Here is a 21,568-nt window from a genome sequence, read left to right as displayed (position 1 = left end):
GCGAGCGTTGCGAAAACAGGTGGCTGAAGAGGAGCCGGACTGGCGGCTTCGATTTCCCGACGAACAATACGTGTGACGTTGTCATACGTGAGGTACTGGCGGGCGGCTTCACACGATGAGATCGCGGCCGTGTTGGGCAGCCGGGTGAATCGCTGAGTAATACGGCGGCTCTTGGCTTCTTCGAACCGCCGACGCTCTTTAATTATGGCGTCGACGGTGGCAACGTTGTTGTAAACTAGTAGATTAAATGCGTCGTCTGCTATGCCTTTCAGCACATGGGCCACTTTCTCCGACTCACTCATGTGCTCGTCAATCTGGCGGCATAGGGCGATGACGTCGTGAATGTACGCGACGTACGACTCCGTCGACGTCTGTGCACGGGCCACCAGTTGATTCCGCGCTGCGATCTGCCGCCCAATGGTGTCGCCAAAAAGGTCGCGGATCTTTTCTTTAAAAGAGTCTCAGCTCGTAATCTCCGCTTCGTGCGTCTCGAACCACACGCGCGGTGGGCCATCGAGGTAAAAAAGCACATTGGGAAGCATGAGAGTCGGGTCCCACCTATAGCTTGCGCTGACCCATTCGTACCGGTTGATCCATTTGTCGACGTCAACGCCATCCTGACCGGAAAATACACCGAGATCACGAGCAGGAGGTAGAGCGACGTATGTAGAAGTCACGGTAGGGGCAGGTGGCGAAGACGATGGTTGTTCAACCTGTGACATGGTTGGACCTATGATGATGCGGCCGTTGCGGAGCTTCGTGATGAAGACGGGGAAGTACCCAGCACGTCCACCACAAAGATGTTACGTAAAAATGACACGAGGGGTGTCTATTTAAAATCTATATTCAAAATGATGCGTATGGCGTCGACTAAGATGGAAGCGGCACGCACAACCGACAGACCACTTCCTCTTTGTCGTTTTTTCACCACTGATACGTCAGCTACGTAGCAATATCAAGAGTGGCCCTGCTGTAATGCACGTGAATGAGAATCAGCTGGAAACAGAAAACAAGCGTGAAAATAAAAAAAAAACATGTACTTCAGCTCGCCGGAAAGGAGGTCTTGCCCATTCAAATTATGTCTGAAGGTAATATTCTCGTGAATTTCAGACATTTTAAATATTTCTTTATATATGTTCGTTTGATTCAAATCACTCGAGTCAATTTTGATAAAACATCATTTTTTGCATCCTACACTTTGTGAACAGTGACAACTTTCTTTCTAATAAAGATTTTCACAAGAAATTTTGTGCATCACAAATGAACAAGGTGACGACGCGCACGAAGCTTATTAACGTTATCGCGTTTTTATCTTGAACACGAAGCTCAAGCGTCATCCAAGTGTGTAACAGTAAAGCTGTTTCAGCTAGCCGTAACATGTGTGTGATGTCTGTCGGAAATTTATTATCTTATCAAGCGGCTATATACATAAGAAACTTGGTAACTCCCATCACTCACGACTGGCCCGCTAAAATTTCAAAGGTGACCGTTAGCCCTGCTAATCAGAAACAGATATGCGCCACTGCAATTGGGCATTCCTGGCTAGCCATTACCTGCTCTCTAAAAAAAGAAGAAGGCAACAGTTTGCACAGCAAGTGTCTGCGAAGGGATGACAGTGAGCCGAAGTTCCCGAATGCGTACAACGAGAGTATGCTAGAGGAATATAGAGGAACGGTAGCTGCGAGAAGACCCTGAAGCGACGAAATGCCTACGTCAACGATGACATGAGATCAATAGGACGTACGCATGCCTCTTTGCAGTGCTCTATTTTTCTTCTCTGGAATTTAGATATCTATGTCGCGTTTTTTTAAATGCGACGCATTTCTTAGTGAGATTCGGCGACATTGAGCGTATTTACCTATCTATCTATCTGTCTATCTAGCCGCTTACATTTGGGTGCTCCCGTGGTCGCCCCCTTAACATGGCGTGAGCCAAAATTAGCATGGGAGGGTAAGATGGTTTGACGAATATGACGCGCTGGTCATGGCATGATGGTCATGGCAATGAAGCAGAAGCAATCTAGAAACAACCTGCATCTCTCAGCAAAAGCCTAGAAGCAACCAGATTAATGTTCAAGCTCTTAGTTTCACCGTTTCAAGCCTTGCACGGCTTACTACAAGCTTAGCCTATCTAAACGCCAGAAATGAAGAAGCGAAAAAATGGAAATAATTTATTATTGGTTTGTTTAATGCCGGACAAATAAGGTAGAAAAATATTTTTAATTAGGTTGCTATCAACATGTCTATGTCGCTCTAAGACCCGTGGTAGGGTCTAATCCTTATATTTAACGTTCACGCTATTGTCGTCTACTAGAACATTAAATGCAGGCAGGGCCTTTTGTTGTCATGTGAAAACAAAGCAAAAAGTTTGCCTACTTCTCAAGGGTGATTAGGCGTGCGATTTTTTTTTCTGAATTATTGCAGCACCGGTGCAACCCGCCAGCCCATTCGAGTTGTACTGGTGACGGGCTCGAGCGGACTGCTTGGCCATCATGTGGTGCGTGAACTTCAAAGCCACCCAGTCGTGCAGGAAGTGCGCCTCTTCGACATTAGGCCTTTCGAGAACGGAATGGGTAAAGTGCTACACATGCATGTCACCGCCTGACAAGTTCGCTTACCACATAAATTTACATACTTTTTGCACCAGTATGCATCGAACCAAAAATTGCTGCTGTCTTACCACTTTATGTACATGCATCTATACACCAAGCAAGAGAACTACATTTTCGACAACAAGTTCTGAGGCAGGAGTGACTGCTGTTTGAATTATAGATATATGAATTATTGGCTGTGGCGAAGGGCATGAGAACATTTAGATAAATGTGTCCCCGATCACGACCGCTTGTTTAGAACGCACGGTGTGCCTCATTAAACCACAAATTTTGTAAAAAAATATTGCCTACGTATCCTACTTAGTAGGCTAAAAATAGGAACAAGTATAAATTATTATGAGTTATATTGGCATGCTAAAATGCTACTACAATGCTCCTTTTCTAACACGCACAAAAACCACAGCCGTACAACACATTAGCTCAAAAGAAAAAGCAACAGTAGAAAAGGCAAAGGAATTAACCAGGCCCGCGTGAGATTGGCTACCCTGCACCAGGGAAAAGGGTGTTCTTAAACAGCCAGTCAACAGCACCACAGACCGAAATTTGTGATGAAGAGGTTACTGCGCACATGCAGGATGTGAACATGCTGCTGCAAGAATTTCGCAAATAGTTGTTGTGTTATTGAAGAGACAAGGGACAATATGAATATGGCAGTTTCGGCTGCTTTTGGTGTCTCTCTCAGCCTTTCCAGCGTTCTTTGCCTCTCAGACAGTTCGGCGTAGCCCGTCGTCATGACTGCCTCGTAATGCACAACCTCTTACAACGTGAGCAAATACGTCATCGGTGTTCAGTCAACAGCCGCACAAGAGTTCTTCTGCCAGTCTCTCGTGTCGGTTATTTGCAGGTGGCACGAAACATAGTTGAAGTAAACAATCAGCGACAGACGACACAACTGCGCGGCCAAAACCACACGACTGCAAATTGAAAACGCAGTTTCGTAGTCCATATGTCCAATGATTTCCCATTTGTGATAATACGTCATTTAGAGGCGAAGACTACAGAGAATGCACTGTAGCGGAGCACATGATTGTTTTTTGTGGATGCATTCGTGCGGCTCCCGGCACTACGATATTACGAAGGTGTGATCGCTGTGGCCTTCTACACAAATAAGCGAGCTTGTTTGTGCGGTGAAAGAAAACAGATTAGAGCTTATACCCTGGTTCTTTAGTATTCACGTTTGTTTGAACACCAATTCTAAATGCTCACGAAATGGTAGTAAGCTGTGTTCCTGCATAGGGCAATATTTTACTAGAAGTAGTGGCTGTGATTTCTGATACAACGGTTAATTACGCCCTGTGTGTTATTTCCGCACAAAATAATTGAGTGACGTATATGTTTGCAATGTTCCAGACAACAAAGTTTAAGTGGTGCAATGTGGGCTGGCCTTTTATTAGGAATCGAAAGGTTATCAAAGTTTTAACAGCCTTTGTCCATGAAAAATGAAGCGTAATTTTGTTCTCTCATTACCATCTGGTATACACTTTTTTATGCACCGCGTCGCAGAGAACTGTGCTTACCGTCAATAATGATCAGACATACGAAGCATGTAAAAACTTTCTGTTGCAAACGAAACATATTCCGGTAGTACCTATTACGTATGCTTATAGGAGGCCTTAATTTTAGTGGAGTGGGGCATCGGTATGGCTCTTTCAACTTGGTAGTTCTGTAGTTTAGTATGCTTCTAGTAGTGTGCAATACGTAAGTTTCTGTCTAGCAGGAGGCTATTTTATTATTAATAATATCACTGAACTGAACAAGAATAGAAAGATTCACGAAAGTTTTGTGCGCCACAAGCAGTGGCATTGCACTTCACCGAATGTACCTTTTGACTATAATGGTACGGTGTCCTGGCGACAGAGTTGTCCTTCGGCAAAGAATGTGTAGGAAAATTTACCCAGAATCCAAACGACAAATGTTTCACCCTCACTTGTCCGTACGTCCCTTCATGCGTCACTTTTAGTGGGTCTATGTGTGGCTGTATTTATCCATGCAAAAGGCAGCAATCATCTCGGCGCCTAAATTTTGAGTTATCTTCTCTATCATCTTTGATTTCTCTTTGAAAATTCTCGTCAGAAAAGGCGTTCTGAGATTGAGAGGTGGAGGCTGGTCGAACGCAATTTGTGACGATGACCTGTGATTTTATGGTTAAAGCACGCCCGCAGCCTCTCCCAGTAGTTCATTATTGCAAGGCCGCCTTGGCCTATCAACCCGACATTGATACTCATAGATGCGTTCGGCTCATGGTAAAAGTAACTATCACTGTGAAAGCCTGGTCAATATGGAGAATTACATTGGATACGACACACGCGCCAGAGGTTGCTTTGAGAAGGATTCGGAAGTAAAGAATTTTCTTTAACTAACCTAAACATTAAGGTGGAGTTTTTAAGTTCGTACAAACATATCTACTGGCACTTCAAAAGCACCTATTCGTAAACTGCGCTGTTCTTGCGCTCGGGATATAGCAAAGGTTACTCTTCACGTTTAATCCGCCTTTGCCTGTATGCTAAGCGTTCTGTTTTAGTATTGCAACACATATGGCGGTGCCAACATCATAGAGGGGCATGGTAAGGTGTGTCTCAGCGAAGTGCCAGAAGCATCACGTCGCTGAAACGTATTTACCTGTAATTCGCAAAGTGCCAACAGTGTGGAACACTGGTGCACAGCATTCTCGCCTGTAGCTTGTGGGGTCTCGGCGCGACGAACGCGCGCCTCGCCACGCCACGCTCTTGAAGTGAACGGACACAGTGGACACGCTCGGTACAAAGCACACAACATACATACATTTATTAACTAATTTAGACGATGATATCGTCCGCCGAATGATACAACAATTTCAATTAACAGGCTACCATACAAACACACAATAACATGATAAATACACACTAACACACACCACACACTGACACATACCCAAGGCGGCGTCGCCAACGCCTGACCTTCCACGTGGGACCCCGGCGCGAAGCCCGCGGTGCCGAGCACCGGGGGGCCCACGCGACAGACAACCGTTCGCGGCCGCCGCCACGCGCAGAAGAGCTCGCTCAACGCTCGCCCACCACCAAGGCCTGCCTTCCGCCAGGGGCCACCACCGGCGCTACCACTCCACCAACAGTGGTACTCAAAGCGAACAAACGCCATCTATCGCCTGGCGGTGGTCACCACCAAAATAAAGCCTTGGGGCGAGACACGTGCGCCACGCGGCGCAGACAACTTTACAGGGGGGGGGGGGGTGTCAGCACCCCCACAAGCTATTAGCTGCCGGCATTATCAGGGGGTCGGGGCAGTTGCTGGTGTTCTTAGAGAGAATGTATCCGTCTCCGCCTGCCACTCCAGCCTTTTTTTTTCTCAACCCAATGTACACATATGGTGTCTGGCAGCCGCAGCAGCAATATAAAGAGTGCCATAGGAGTCTAACAAGCACTGTAAACTAGGGTGTACTTACAGCCAAAAGCGTCTAGAAAGAACACTGTCACCCATGTTTTCTGTGAAGAGTATTTTTATAGTAAGCTTAATATTTCAGCGTAGCCTTAGTCTTCCGCGCGAACGTAGCCTTTGACCTGGAAAAGGCAAAGAGACGCACATATATACTGTGAAAATGACCATGTACACTTGCGGAATTATCAAAATTTTGTAAGCACTAATAACTATTGCTCACAATGTGCACCACATAGGCTGAAGCTTTCGATTTCGCAACACACATATTTCTTGAACTACCTTTTATGCAGACAGTAATGCCACAGTAAATATAGATGCCGGACGTGCAGCAAAAGTGTGCTGTTCTCCCACTTCCCTTTTGATGAATTATATTTTTGCGAACAGTGTGAACAAGGTTTCCAGAACCCTGTTCACACAATTAAGCTAGAAATAGCTAAAAGTTAGTGGGTATTGTCATTTACTTTGAAGCAATATCTGAAAATGTGTCTATTATTGATACTTTAAATCAAGAGGTTGTTACTCTCGGTGACAACAGCTGTCATTCGCAAGTTGTAGTACTTGCACGAGCTGGAAAGCGGTAATCTTTTCTTTTTTGATTATTATAAAACTTATGAATTTTTTTGCAGATTCCGCTTTTGCTTTGTTTGATATTACTCATGAAATATAGGTACATTTTGTTTCATGAGTGAAAATATTTGATACTGCTTGAACAAGACAAGGGCATTACGTATCTAATAACATATGATGGCAGAAAATGAGTAGCCCTGTGTTATCGAAGAGCAAAAGCAAGAAAAAACAAAAAATGAATGTTCAAAAGCATGTATTCGAAAATAGGTAACTTCGAGAAATAATCCAGAACCGTGGTGAACCATCAGACTTCTACTATAGACGCGGTTTTGGTGAATAACGGTATTTGGATTCGCAGGACACCCTATATCCAAGAAGACTAAACACGTGGTGGCTAGTTTGTGCGATTCCCAAGCCGTCCGGGAAGCCGTCAGGGGCGCCGATGCAGTTATCCACTGCGCATCATTGATTCCTGTAACAGTAGTAGAAAATGCAGAGGCATTCGAACAAGTCAACGTCCAAGGTGAGTGCAGCAGTAATCACACGGACATACATTTCCCACAGTATCCTGCCTCGCTGTCTTCCTCTCACAAGAAAACACAAGGTCAAAACAGTGCCACGGTCTCATGTAGCCTCTGAAGACAGTTTGTGGCTTATTGAATGCGAAGCATTTCTTAGCGAACTTGTGCAAGTTTGACGGCATCTACCTACCTACCTACCTACCTACCTACCTACCTACCTACCTACCTACCTACCTACCTACCTACCTACCTACCTACCTACCTACCTACCTGCCTGCCTGCCTGCCTACCTACCTGCCTACCTACCTACCTACCTACCTACCTACCTACCTACCTACCTACCTACCTACCTACCTACCTACCTACCTACCTACCTATCAATCTATCTATCTATCTATCTATCTATCTATCTATCTATCTATCTATCTATCTATCTATCTATCTATCTATCTATCTATCTATCTATCTATCTATCTATCTATCTATCTATCTATCTATCTATCTATCTATCTATCTATCTATCTATATAGCCACCTATGACTTCTAACTTTGCTGGCCATTTGAATAACGAAATATGTACCCATACGGGTATGGCATACGATGACCGTACGGCAAGCATTGGGGACTACTCATAACATAAAAACCATGATATGTACGTCATGAATGTCATCATTTACAATTCATGGTCTTGCTGCTCTTGCGGTGGTTTTGTTCACAAGACATAGTGCAAAACTGGCTTTGTGTTACCTGACTGCATAGCAAACATAACTGATAGGTTCTCACATGGAAGTTATATTATGTTTGTCATGTAAGAACATGACTACATGCCGCACTCATGATGCACTCGCGGTCGTTTCGGTAGCTTCACACACACCAAATTTGGCATTACGTGACGCTAATGGATGATGAAGGTATATGACTGGTGCATGGTGCAAATATCATAATCATGACATGCGTGTCATGTAAGAACATGACTACATGCCATGCCTATGATGCGCTCACGGCTGTTTTTCTAGCTTCTCATATACCATATCTGGTTATATGTGACGTGAGTTGGCGACAAAGATAAATGACACGTCCAAAAATCATAATCATGATATGCGTGTCACGTAGAACATGACTGTATGCTACGCTCACAGTGCGATCGCGGCCATTTGGCTAGCTTCACATATAAAATATTTGGTATTACTTGACGTGAATGGACGACTGGGCCCAAATGCCAGGCGCAAAAATAGTAATCAAGACATGGCATTTTTGTACGGCATTATTTACGTCCGTCTCGTAATGTTGTGTTTACTTTATTGTGACCGTTCAAACTTCCTCACTCGTGTTTCGCATATAATCGATTCCCACTGTACGTGGCATTTACAAATCTTTTCGTCTCATAACATTACCTCAGGCTGTTTTTTTTATTTAGGACTGGATATGGCGCGCACACAAAGACAGGCAAAAAAAATCCCAATTATTCTCGCTACTGTTTTTTTATGTTGTTCAATGCTTGATGGCCGCGCTTCTCATTGTTCCGGTTCAACAACGACACGCATGCAATCAGCATGGTAGGCCTGCTTGAAGGCAAGTAGTGAATTTCAACCGCGTATGTAGGAAAGCAAGTGAGACAAATGGTGACTGTGGTAACTTGGCAAAAAAAGGGCCAACTGCGTTGATTATCCACCGAAGATTGATTGATTGATATGTAGGGTTTAACAACCCAAAACCACCATATGATTATGAGAGACGTTGTAGTGGAGGGCTCTGGAAATTTCGACCACATGGGGTTCTCTAACGTGCGCCCAAATCTCAGCACACGGGCCTACAACATTTCAGCCTCCATCGGAAATGCAGCTGCCGCAGCCGGGATACGAACCCGCGACATGCGGGTCAGCAGCCGAGTACCTTAGCCACTAGACCACCGCAGCGGGGTGATTGTCCACTAAAGAAAGGGTAATTTGTTGGTTTTATTTTTCCTAAAGAATGTTTCTGTAGTGATGAGCCCTCTGTAATAAAATTCCAGAAGCAAAATTTTCAAAATTTTGTGTTCTTGTGTGACTACTGTAAGTGAAAATTGCAGTAGCTGCAATGAAGAGGTTTTCGAGTTTCGCAGGTTACTGCTGCGAAATTTACGCTCCCAGTATTTTTCTGCCTATTAGGAAATGAAAAGCGCCACAAATGCTATACTGACTCCTTCTCTGCCTCAGAATATTCACAAAGAGCACATCAGACACAGGGAAAAAAGTGTGCCTGAACCACCTTCTAGTCTTCGTATTCTAGCACACGTTCTCTACAGATTCGCTACTAATGTGTTTTACAGTATTACTGTAGTACCCTTACTCCAGAAGTACTGATCAGTATTGTGTTTTCTCGTCCGTAACATTCACCCCTTCCGCTCTCCCATAATCTCAAGAGTCAATTCTACGTGATTGTCTTGAGAGATGCACTGTTTCGTCAAGCTCAAACTGGCGGAAAATAACGCGCTTTTTACGTATGTCGATGTCTACTTGTGTAGACTACTTGTGTAGTCTCTCTAGCTATTCCAGAACGGGAGAAGTAACGTAGGAGAGCAGTAATAACTTTAGGCAGCGGTGTGCTCTCACTGGGTAAGCCGAGGAAGCAGCGGAGCTTGACATTTCTGAATGACCGAAGAGAAGTTCAGAGCAATGACAAAAGGAAAACTGCGTCTTAAGTGGTATGGCTGGCGGGGCCCGAATGTGGTCACTGAAGCTGAATGGGGCTCCATTCAACGGTGTGTTCCGGATGGATAGAATCAACGTTAAGAAAGCCGTGAAGACCTTTCTTAAAAGAACTGAACTGCCGACTCAGGTGTCGTTTCTTCCTACAAGTTGTTGAAAGCCTGCACCGAAGCATTAGCGCACTTGTGAGACTGCAGCAGGTCTTTCATGAGCATGAATTGGGCAGCCTTGTACGAGAAGCCTCCCTTCGGCGGGGACTGCTCTGCTCGAACAAAACTCATTGTGGAATCAGCAAGGAAAAATTAAATTTGCAAAAAAATAAATTCTGAATATACGATGGTGGCATTTATCATTATTCTTTGTCCCTCTATGACTCAGGGAGCAGATATCGCTCTAGAGCTTTTAAAAGCTACTGCACTTTGGGCTCGCCATGAGACCAACACGAACGTTCCATGGTAGGAAGAACAGCATTAATTAGATGAGCGCCAGCGCACGAAGAAGCGTGAATGGTTGAGAAAACGACATAAATCCGCTCTCGAGGAATGTGCAGGTGAAGGCAATGGCTTCCCTATTCACAGCTGCTGAAAGAATGGATGGAAAAGCTTTAGTAATTGTCCGGCAAAGTACTGATGCGGCCTCAGGTCTCCCACGACGGGCCGTCAAGGCCTCGGCTGTCCGCCACTTCACAGGCCTGCTGGACTACCCCATAGGTGACCGGTGAACTTGGGGCTCCGCAGAGTGGCTTTCACCTCCCCGAAAGAACATGAGGACCAATACGTTTCGCTTTAGCCTCACAGTCCCAGAGCATGTGAATTAGCGTAGCTGTGTCTGTCTGGCAGACCTTACAGTATGCTGGGCCTAGAAATTTCAAGAGTAATTTCTTTTTTTTCTTTTTCTTGGAAACTGAAGCACATGTATAGACACATGTACGGCTCTTATTCGCCACAAAAAAGGAGTTTTACAAGATTCTTTTGACATTGTCCTATACACTGCCAATCACAAGTCGAAGTTTCTAGAAAGATGGAGGCTGTTACGAAGCGCGACGCCAACACGGTCCCGAAGGCACCACTGCTCCTAAACTCGCCGCTACTGAGGTCACTGGCTGTTTGGTAGGGTGTGCTTCTCAGCTCGCGACTGCTTCTGCGCAGAACTGATAGATGAGCGGACAAGACGATGGTGATTTAAGGCAAGGTTTGTGTACAACATATAAATAGAGGCGTTACATATTCGGCACTAGGGCGGACGGCTTAGAAACTCGAAGAGCCAAGTTGTCTTCTCTTTGACACATACGTTGGTTTCTCTTTGACGCACAGGTCGGCTGCCGTGCGAAGCGCCGCGTGGTTCTTTATAGGCCACAGGTTCTCCTTTACGTCATCAACGTACAAGCAGAATAGCCGCCGGGTCGCCTAAGAATTCTCCAATGGGAACCCGCCACTGGGTTGCGTCATGATCCTCAAATCCGGAGCCGCTGCGCTGGGTTGCACACAAAGACAAGTGATGTTGCCACGCATTGCGTAAGACTCGCCAGACTGGATGGCACCGCTTGCTTCATTGGGCCCGTGGGCTGAGGGAGCTCGCCGTGCGTTACGTAAGACCGACCGACGCCACTGGGCTAGGTGACGTCGTTGAGGAGAACGCATTAGGCGGGCTTGCTATATGGCCTTTGCACAGATTGCCTTTGCAGAGGCAGTGACGTTCGGTCTGTGCTCTCCGGCGTAACAAGGCCAAACATTCTGTCGTAGCGTGTGCCATAGAATTTACAATTACTTCTCAAAGTCAGCTAAAAATCGTTTAGTCTCCTCTCGACAATTGACGCCTAAACGCAAATGACCACACCAAAAAGTTTCGCCTTGAAGAGCTGAACGCGATAGCGATATTCTGTCCCTAGTGCGTACTGAGTTCAAAATGGCTTGTGTCACTGAAGCTTTCTCATACGGCTGCATTATGTGTACTAGGTAGCATGCTTCAAACCACGGGCAATCATGCACACCAAATATTTTCGAGCGCACCATCCGCCCATTACGTGGCCCTAAAGGAAAAGGTGCAGTAACGTGTGTGTCTTTTGTAGTGCGTGACCCGCTTAAAGCATCTCTGTTCACATCTTCACATAATCTGATGCCTGATCACAATGTACGCTTATACAACGCATTATTACTGCGGTATTACCTGTTGCATTGTGAAGCATGTATACTGGACGCGTGTGTTTGTAAAGTATGCAAGTTACTTTCACCGCGTTTACAAGCGCAAGAAGTTACTTTCACTGCGTTTTCAAGCAGGCGCGTGGCTCTGTGGTAGAGCACCCACTTGCCAAGCAAACTACTTGGGTTTAAACCTCACTCAGGCCTAAAATATTTATTATTTTATTATCATCTGTCTCGATTTTCTGTCCACGCACAAGATGATGATTTTTTTCACACAACAAACGACATCGCCGCTCATACAGACGCCCGAATTTCCGCGAAGCGAGCTCTTTAACGCTGCCACGTGAAATGCGCGAACCATTGGCTGGTGTCATCATCGTGAGTTGCTTAGCTGCCGAGGCCGCTGCGGGCGGCTACAATGTGCACGCGCACTCTCTCGCGTTTACACCGAATGTCAGTAATGTGTACAAAGAACACAAAATAAAGAAGAAAACGAAAAAAGGTCACAGTTTGGCTGCAAGGGTGAAGCAATAATGCGATACTAACAAAGTGGGCTGTCATGCGAAGGATGCAAGCGAATTAAAACGTGCAGAGTAGTGCAAACGTTCAGTTGTGCAAACATGTAGACAAAAAGAAAAAAAACACAAGACGAGAGCCAAGTAACAACGTTCCTGGCTCGATACTTAAAATGCTGCTCAATCAATAATGATGCACTAATCATAGTTTCAGGCACGGACAGGACGAACGCTAACAGTTTTTACTTCGGTTTGTATAAAAGTCTGCCTTCTGAAATTCGAAAGATTTCTTAGCCAACTTTAGTGACTTCCAACGTATCTATCTATTTAGCCGCTTATGTTTGGATGCTCTCGTGGTCACCCCCTTCACTTCGCGTGAGCCAAAATTAGCATGGGAGGGTAAGATAATTGTGTGAATATGACGTGCTGGTCAAGACATGAATGTGCTGGTCTCAAACACGTAGCGTACGTCGTCAAAACCTTCCCGCCAGACAATGGCACATACTCACGGGCGGGTATGTGCCGCTGGTAGGCGGGTATGTTCCACAAGTGATTGATACTTAGTATCTACCCAGGATAGACGAGAACACACATGGGCAATTTTAACGCGCGAGCGTTAAGAAATACTCGACATCGTTAGCGTTGGCCTAATAATTGCGAAAAATAAATGTCACGGTTTCAGCTGGAATTGAATCCAAGCATTCCGCGTGGCAATTAAGCATTTTACCACAGAGCTATACGCCCTGTCTCGCATCTACTTTTCAAATAGACGCTAATCTTCGTGAAACGTCAATAGTGGTTGTAGTGCTGCCTACCCAATTTGATAAAAATTAGTTATGTACTCTAATAATACAGCCATCACATCGACATAACGCCAATTGTGGTTATTTACCATTCCCTGAAATTTATTGGTGTACGATCAGCATCCTTGTGAGCATCAGCGCTTCTTATCAGCTTCTGGTGTTGCTAATGTGCATGTCGCAATTCGTACCATTGCGCAAGTGCAAATTGGTGACATAAACATCTGCAACTTTTCATTATATGTCTGTGGGTGAAAAATTTGAACATATTTCGTGGGTTATAAATTACAGAGTGCGTAATAAAAAAACACGGACAGTGGAACTCGCAGAGGCGCTCTCAAAAGAAAGCCACTGAGATTATCGTCTTCTTCAGTCGCCTGCGCTGCGCCTCTCGAGCAAATCCGCGTTCTTTGTTGTCGTCGCTATCTCGCCGCTGAATGCAGCTATGCACACGACATTACCCTCCCACAAGAGTGAGCGTCGTCCCGATGCTCAACAGGTAGATTTGCGGCCAGTGGGTGTTTACATAACTGATAGTGGTAAAGTTTCATGCGGACCACGTGCACTGTCTCAGGCAGATGCTGGCGACGTTTCGAAGAGGAGGAGGCGTCGGGCATGACTTCGTACGTCACGTCGCTAAGACAGCGGAATACCTTGTAGGGTACGAAGTATCGGCGTAGGAGTTCTCCGAGAGGCCTCACCATCTCACAGGAAACCAAACCTGGACTCTATCTCCTGGTTGATAAGTGACGAATCGATGGCGAAGGTTGTACCATTGGGCGTCAAGTTGCTGCTGGTTAATCATTCTGACGCGGGCCAGCTGCCTTCCTTTTTCGGCAAACTCAGTGAAATCTGCGGCTTCTGTCTCTGAATCATTGCGATCTGTAAGGCAGCATGGCGTCAAGCATTGGACGTCAAGCATTGTTGCCAAGAAATGATAGCTGCATCAACAACTCCTAAAACAACCTTTGAATTCATGATCCTCGGTAGCAGGTGATTCAATTGGCGACCTTGACAAACAGTAGGCGTCTAAGTGTCGTTCCCGACCTGTAAACTACGGCCATGTCGTGCTCTCGGGGCCGTAAGCTCCATCGTGCTAAACCTCCAGATGGGTCTTTCATGTCGGTCAACCAACAAAGAGAGTGATGGTCGCTTATGACTTGGAAAGCACGGCCATATAAATATGGGCAGAACTACGCAACTGCCCAAACGACAGCCAGACTCCAGAATATGCGCATTCCTTGAGTAGGGCTAGCTGTCGGAAGTGTTGCTCCTTCTAAAAGGCGAAATTATGGTTCAACACCTTGAAGGCGACGGCTTCAGCGGTGCACAGGCGTCTCCACGAGTGGCTGTCTCGTAGGGCTAGACTCAGGGCTTTTCATAGGGCTGCCGATCATGAAGTGGTAGTACCCAGCTTCTCTACCGTTGTCGCGGGTTATAACTTACAGAGTGTTTATTTAAAAAACTCGCAGTGGCTTAGCTCAGCTATGCCAGGATATACGTAGCGTTAGCAAAGATTCAGCTGATTATTCTTCCTTCTCCATGGCTATACCACAGTGGCAAATGCCAGTCAGAGGCGCTATCGAGCAGCTCCAGCGCAGTGTCAAATGGCGACTGCACAGGGAGAGCGCGCGCGTCGGCGTCTATATGTCTACCAAGGCTATGAGGGCACTCCTCTGGAAAGCACACACCGGCGGCGGCGAGTCGCGCGCGGCCACGGCCAAGTGCGAGGGAGGTGCCGGCCCCGGTGCGTGGCACCACTGATCAGCTGCTCAGCGCATCGAATTGCGCGCACACCGGCGGCAAGACGCGCGGCGGAGTATCATTGCGCATGTGCAGACCAGTGCTACGCGAAATTGGCTCAGTGAGGCCAGTGTAGCTAACGCTAGAAAATTCGCAAATCCCACGTGCCTGGCAATCAACTTTATGTGAAGCACGTGGAGGGAAGGTGACCGTGTTGCATTTTATTGAGCGACACGTCATGAAATGACGCTAAATATATGTACAAGATTTGCACGCAGAGACATATGTTGAAGACAACTTGTGTGTTGAAGAGTTGAATATTCATATAACCAGTTTTCCTTTCCGATGGAGGCGGAAATGTTGTAGGCCCGTGTGCTCAGATTTGGGCGCACGTTAAAGAACCCCGGGTGGTCAAAATTTCCGGAGCCCTCCACTACGGCGTCTCTCATAATCATACAGTGGTTTTGGGACGTTAAACCCCACAAATCAATCAATCAATTATAACCAGTTTTCCACTTGCACAACGGTGTCAGCTGGAAATGTGTTTTAGAAAATCCAGAAGCTGATATGAAACGCTGATGCTCGCGAACATGCTGGCCCTTGACACTGCTACATAAATCAATTTCAGCGCATGGCACCTCACCACAATTGACCTTAACCCGACATAACGGCTGTATGAAATGGGTACATATGTAATGTTTAGAAAATTTGGTAGGCAGCACTGCAGCCACTATTGACGTTTTATGAAGATTATTGTATATTTGAAAAGTAGTTCCGAGACCTCTCTGGTAGAATGCTTGACTGCCACGCAGATTGCTTGAATTCCTGCTGGGACCCTAAAATTTATTATTTGCATTCGTCTGGTGGCTAACGCTGCCTATTACAGCTTTTTCTTAACACTGACATTTATTCTATGCCCTTGTTGGGTCGACGCTATCGATGTCGGGTATTGCTTAACGCTCACACGCGCGTTAAAATTGCCCACCTGTGTTCTCGTCATTCTTGGGTAAATACTAAGTGTCCATCACCTGTGGCACGTACACGCTTACCAGCGGCACGTACCCGCCCATGAGTGTGTGCCACTGTCTGGCGGGAAGCGTTTGGCGACGTACGCGACGGGATTGTGACATTATTTATGTCTTGACCAGCGCATCATATTCGTCAAACCATCTTATTCTCCCATGCTAATTTTGGTTCCCCCAAGTTAAGGGGGCGACCACGAGAGCATCCAAACGTAAGTGGCTAGATAGATAGATAGATAGATAGATAGATAGATAGATAGATAGATAGATAGATAGATAGATAAATAGATAGATAGATAGATAGATAGATAGATAGATAGATAGATAGATAGATAGATAGATAGATACGCTCAAAGTCACCGAAGTTCGCTAAGAAATGCTTCGCAATTAAAACGCGGACAGTGGAACTCGCAGAGACGCTCTCAAGAGAAGGCCGCTAAGATTTTCGTCTTTTTCACTCGCCTGCGCTGCGCCTCTCGAGCAAATCGGCGTTCTTCGTTGTCGTCGCTATCTGGCCGCTAAATGCAGCTATGCACGCGGCAATATATTTAGGGTCGTTTCATGACGTGTAGCTCAATAAAAAAAACTGCCAAACAGTCACCTTCCCTCCGCATGCTTCGCACAACGTCCATTTTCAGGTACGTGGGATCTGCCGAATTTTTTCGCAAACGGGGACCGCAGCGATTCAACTCAACAGCGTCAACTCTATAAATAAAACACGGTTGCAGTGAAAGCCTAAGACATACAATTTTCTGCCTTCGCGAGGTAAGTGCGCATGCGCAAGGGCTTCCCACTTCTTCCCACGCACGTGGGTTAAAATGCGCCAGGGAGATGAGCGCGTGAGGGCACGTCGTGATGAGCGGGGCGCCAAGCCAATGCCACCTGGATGATTTCAGGCATGCTCACAGAGCTTCTTCGATTTACACGGCCCAGATGGCTCCAGATGGCCCCGGACGCCGGTGCTGCATTCGCTTTTCTCGAGGACCGATCGGAAACTACGCCTACTGGTGTGGGACCACTCGGACGCATGTTTTAACGTGATAGCGTTAGAGAGCTCGTGTTACAGAAATCCCGCCGTCGCCATCGGCGCGTTGAATGGGAGCGAAAAATCGTGTGTGTGTCTGTGCCCGAAAAATCAAGTTACCGAGATTGCCGTGGGAGGCCGCTACTTGTCCACGCGTGCGCGCGCGATGACACTGAAAAAGCCACGCATTCGAACAAAAACAATTGCTCAAGGTCATGAGGCACGGTAGTTTTTTTGCCCCTGCTACCCGTCTCTGCTTAGCTTCCAGCGGTTTCGTTGGGACAAGAGAAGAAATATTGCAATGGCAGCATGCGACAAACCTTTGCAACTCCACTCGCACTGGACAGCTTCCTAAAATTTTTGCGGCATTGGATCTGCGAAGCAATAAGCTATTCTACTGAATTCAATTCATGGTTACTTGAAAAAGTGTTTCAGGGCCTCTTTAACGCATTTCGTTCAATAGGGGTCACGACGAAAACCAGCCCATCCGGCGATTTGTAGGGGCATTTCGGAAGCCTCAAACTACGTCGGAAAAGGCCAGGATAGTGCAGCCATCGCCGCTAAAAACACAAAAAAACTTTCGAACGGCTCTGAAAATGGACAACTACGTACATCTAGCGGAAAACATATCATGCCTTTCCAGGGGCGTTGATCAAGCAAACAGCAAACGCTAGATAATGTGCTGCTATGTGTGAGGCATTGTGAGACTATTTATGCCTTCCGATATAGCGAGCACGTGGCGTGTATCTTTGAGGCCATGCGACTCTTGATTTAGATCAAAACAAGTATGTACCATTCGCGCGCACGCGCTGGTACGATCTACTGTGTGCGCGCGTGTGTGTGTATGCAACACATCATAATAATAAGTATGCACTTAGTGGTTGAAGGGCTCACTAGAAGCCGCATTTCGATTTCGCGTTCAACTCTTAAAGGCAAAGCTTAAGGATCCCCCTTTTTTTTGCGCGTGCCTGGTGGCCTGTGGGAAGCCCGGGACTGTCCGAACAATTTCTTTCAGGCAGGTATAATTCACTGATGTTGGGGTTGGAATTGGGTCGGCATTGTGGCCTGTGTCACAATACCAACAGAGATGCCGGGCATATCAGACGCCACAATGGACGCAGACAGCATCAAGCGCGCAAATGACCCGAGACCACTTGGGCTGACTCGAAACTTATGAACTACATGCAGGTGACGTAGCCACCTTTAATTCGAGGCATCCATGGACCACTGGTGAGTGGCCCAGGACTGCCAAATAAATGAAGCCTACTGTTTCTGCCCTCGAGCTCTGACGCCAGTTCGTTTAGACCGTGGCGTATCACTGCGAAGACGTGCCTACGTTCGCTCTCGTCCCTATACAGACATGAATTGCCAAGCCTGATGAATGCTTTCTTGTCGTGCTGGTGTGCTTATTGACAACTCGAGAAGACCGAGTTTTTCTCTGTCTGTGAACTGCAGCGTGGATATGTGATGCGCTTTGTGCACTGGATATTCGCAATCTGTACGACTTTGAATGTTTGGACGACGCTGCGTGCGAATTGTCACGGCGAAGGCAGTGAAGCTTCGAGTGTTCTCGTTTCTTATGAACAGCCGAAGAACAAAGTGGGAGCGCGTCGTACGGCCATCTGACGTCAAAATTCGTTTTCTTCGTGACCCTAAGAAACCTGTGATTGATTTGTGGGGTTTTACGTCCCAAAACCACAATATGATTATGAGAGACGCCGTAGTGGAGGTCTCCGGAAATTTTGACCACCTGGGGTTCTTTAACGTGCACCCAAATCTGAGTACATGGGCCTACAACATTTCCGCCTCCATCGGAAATATAAGAAACCTGTGTTCGTAGCACATATTTCTAAGTAATTCAAATGGTATCTACTCTCCCATGTTGCGTTCTTGCTCTGAAATGAAGGTGTAATGTGTGCTCCTGACTTGTTCGCGTAAGCCCTGGCTATGAAATAATAAACGCGCGTGGGAGTACGTTTTCAGAACAGGTTTTTTTTTTCAGGGTCGGCAAGCATTTCGCTATTGGCGATTAGTGCAGCAAACTTTTTGAATTACCCGTGTTTTCTTGGTTGAGAAAAGTGGAACGAATGCTGTTAAGTTGCTGAGTGCATCGGTTGTGTGTATAGTATTTGCTTGCCGGCGTTCCAACCACTTTAATGCGGTATTAAAATTTTGCGCAAACCTTGCCAGCATGTTAACCTACTATGTTTCCTAGAAATATAGATACGTGTAGACACTTACGGTAGAGCCTTTTCTGAAATGGTCTTTAAGTGTGTGAGATCTATACACTTGAAGCTAATTGATATGTGGGGTTTAACGTCCCAAAACCACCATATGATTATGAGAGACGCCGTAGTGGAGGGCTTCGGAAATTTTGACCACCTGGGGGTCTTTAACGTGCACCCAAATCTGAGCACACGGGCCTACGACATTTCCGCCTCCATCGGAAATGCAGCCGCCGCAGCCGGGATTTGAACCCGTGACCTTAGCCACTAGACCACCGCGGCGGGGCGATACACTTGAAGCTAGAATATTGAAGAACTACTACTATATATACCACTCTCCGAACAAGCAGTGCACTAGAACCGCCAAAGGGGCTATACGGTTTATTCTAGGCCAAGTAATAACATTTTTCCCAGGCCCTAAGTGATATTAGCGACTGCGCACCACTGGTAGAGGGGTCAGAGTAAAAGATGAAACGCCACTCCTTGAGTCAATCACGGGAGGTTTTCGTGCCATGAAAGATTTTGTTTTCTCTTGCATTGGTCATCACCATGGTATTGTGCTAATCGTATGGTGGGTTTGCGGCGGTAAACACCACATACAATCAATTATGATATTGGGCTGATTAGCATACTTTTGTCACCAGCACACACTCTCCTATATAACTACATGTCTTTGAGGACAGAAGTTTTAAAAAAACTATGGTTCGAACATCAGAAATTTTTCGAGAGCGCAGAAAAAGTTCTTCTGCATTTTCTAGATAGTGTGCGTGTGTGCATGTGTGTAGGTAAAAGATGATTCAAATTTACCTTATCTATTTTGTCACTTTGTTGGCGCATCAAATTGCGCTCTTTGAGATCCAGAGCTCACAATCTTTGACTTTTTCGTCGAAGAAATGGCTCACAGATAAATCTCCAAACGCTTTCAAGCATAATACATTAGTTGTACCAGCTCCTTTTTTGAGGCAAAAGGTAGATAAAGATGCTAAGCAAATGAAAATATTTTTGCAGGTTGCATTGGCCGCGCAAGCTCTTTGCGCTGTTGAGTTGGTTTTGCTGAGAACGGGCCGTTTGCACCAAGATCGATGCAGAAGCAGCGATAAATTGCGTATATAAGCAGCTTGCTGTTTCAACGATGAAGCACGTGCTTCTTATAATAAAGAAGAAAAAAAACAGCGCGTCGTTGTGGCTGAACCGTTAAGGCCGTGGCCAGCGGAGCGAAAGGTTTCTTTTTCGATTGTGTGCAGCGGACACATTTTTTTCTGGTTATTTAGTGTGACTCTAATAAATACCTTTAATTATACGACGCACAAGGTCGGCGACAGACGCTACGGTAGAAATAAGGTGAGAGTTTTCATAAAATATCTATTAGAATAAACTATATAGTGCTGAACTTCATGGTGTGCGTTGACGACCTCAACCTCTCCACAGCAAAACAGTTAGAACAGAACACAACAGACCGGAAGCAGTTTCTCGCCCCCATGTCACCCATCCCTTTCTCTCCCTCTTCTATACGTAAGAAAGAGTAAAGGAAGCGCCTAAAGCGTGTGAGAAATCTACGTGAATGCACCCCGCTTGACGGATTACAAATAGTTTGGCGCCAGTAGCTTCATGACACAAAGAATTGAAAGTCTTTCAGTTAGTTGCAAAGTGTGTTCGGCAAACGCCTTCGCTCATTGAGACGGAGTCGGGGAGAGTGGCTGCGATACGCGTGCGTCTTTCCTCTTGCATACGTAGGTGAATCCGCCTTTTATATTTTAGCACGCTGCCTTCTGACGTATTAATAGGGTATTGGTAGGAGCCGGAAAAATCAAAGGGCAGTCGCAGAGCAATTCTATTCCTTTGTCAGTGAAAAGCATATAAAAAGGAATAGAATCGTTTTACCACTTCACCCTTGGCAGCTGCAAAACGAAGGCTGCGAAACCAGCGGGTTCCGCGACTTCGCCGTGAGGGAAGGCTGCATGTGCCGCGGCATCGTGGAAAAGGTGGTTTGTGGTCACTATATAAATATACGTGAGCTGCACTTACGTGCGAGCCATTCTACTAACTCAACTGCTTCCACAAGACGTCTGAAGAACGAGTCGTCTGTACCATCACCTGATTTCTGACAGTGTAAGAGGGCAAGGGACTTAATACTTTCACCTCTGAAGCAATTCGGGTGGATCATTACCCCGCGTAGCTGAAACACGCGGCACTGGTGTTTGCCGCGTTCAGTGATCTACCGTAGGGCGTTTTGTTGCAGCTTTTTATTTTTCGATCACAATTTTCACTAAATAGGAATTT

At 46.0% G+C, this 21,568-nt stretch overlaps 1 protein-coding gene across 1 annotated transcript in view; it reads left to right on the top strand.

The window, feature by feature from the left end:
* LOC142803122 (3 beta-hydroxysteroid dehydrogenase/Delta 5-->4-isomerase-like) overlaps positions 1 to 21,568 on the top strand; it is a 56,674-nt gene that overhangs the window by 17,766 nt on the left and 17,340 nt on the right. Inside the window, exons 2-3 of the mRNA XM_075888225.1 lie at positions 2,424 to 2,572; positions 6,969 to 7,133. Of these exons, the coding sequence (XP_075744340.1) occupies positions 2,424 to 2,572; positions 6,969 to 7,133 (314 nt within the window). The remainder of the gene's footprint in view (positions 1 to 2,423; positions 2,573 to 6,968; positions 7,134 to 21,568) is intronic.

Source organism: Rhipicephalus microplus, chromosome 3 (assembly GCF_043290135.1).
Source record: "Rhipicephalus microplus isolate Deutch F79 chromosome 3, USDA_Rmic, whole genome shotgun sequence".
In the NCBI taxonomy this organism is placed as follows: Eukaryota; Metazoa; Arthropoda; class Arachnida; order Ixodida; family Ixodidae; genus Rhipicephalus; species Rhipicephalus microplus.
Note: the sequence above shows the minus strand (reverse complement) of the source record. Positions and strands in the feature narration are given on the sequence as shown.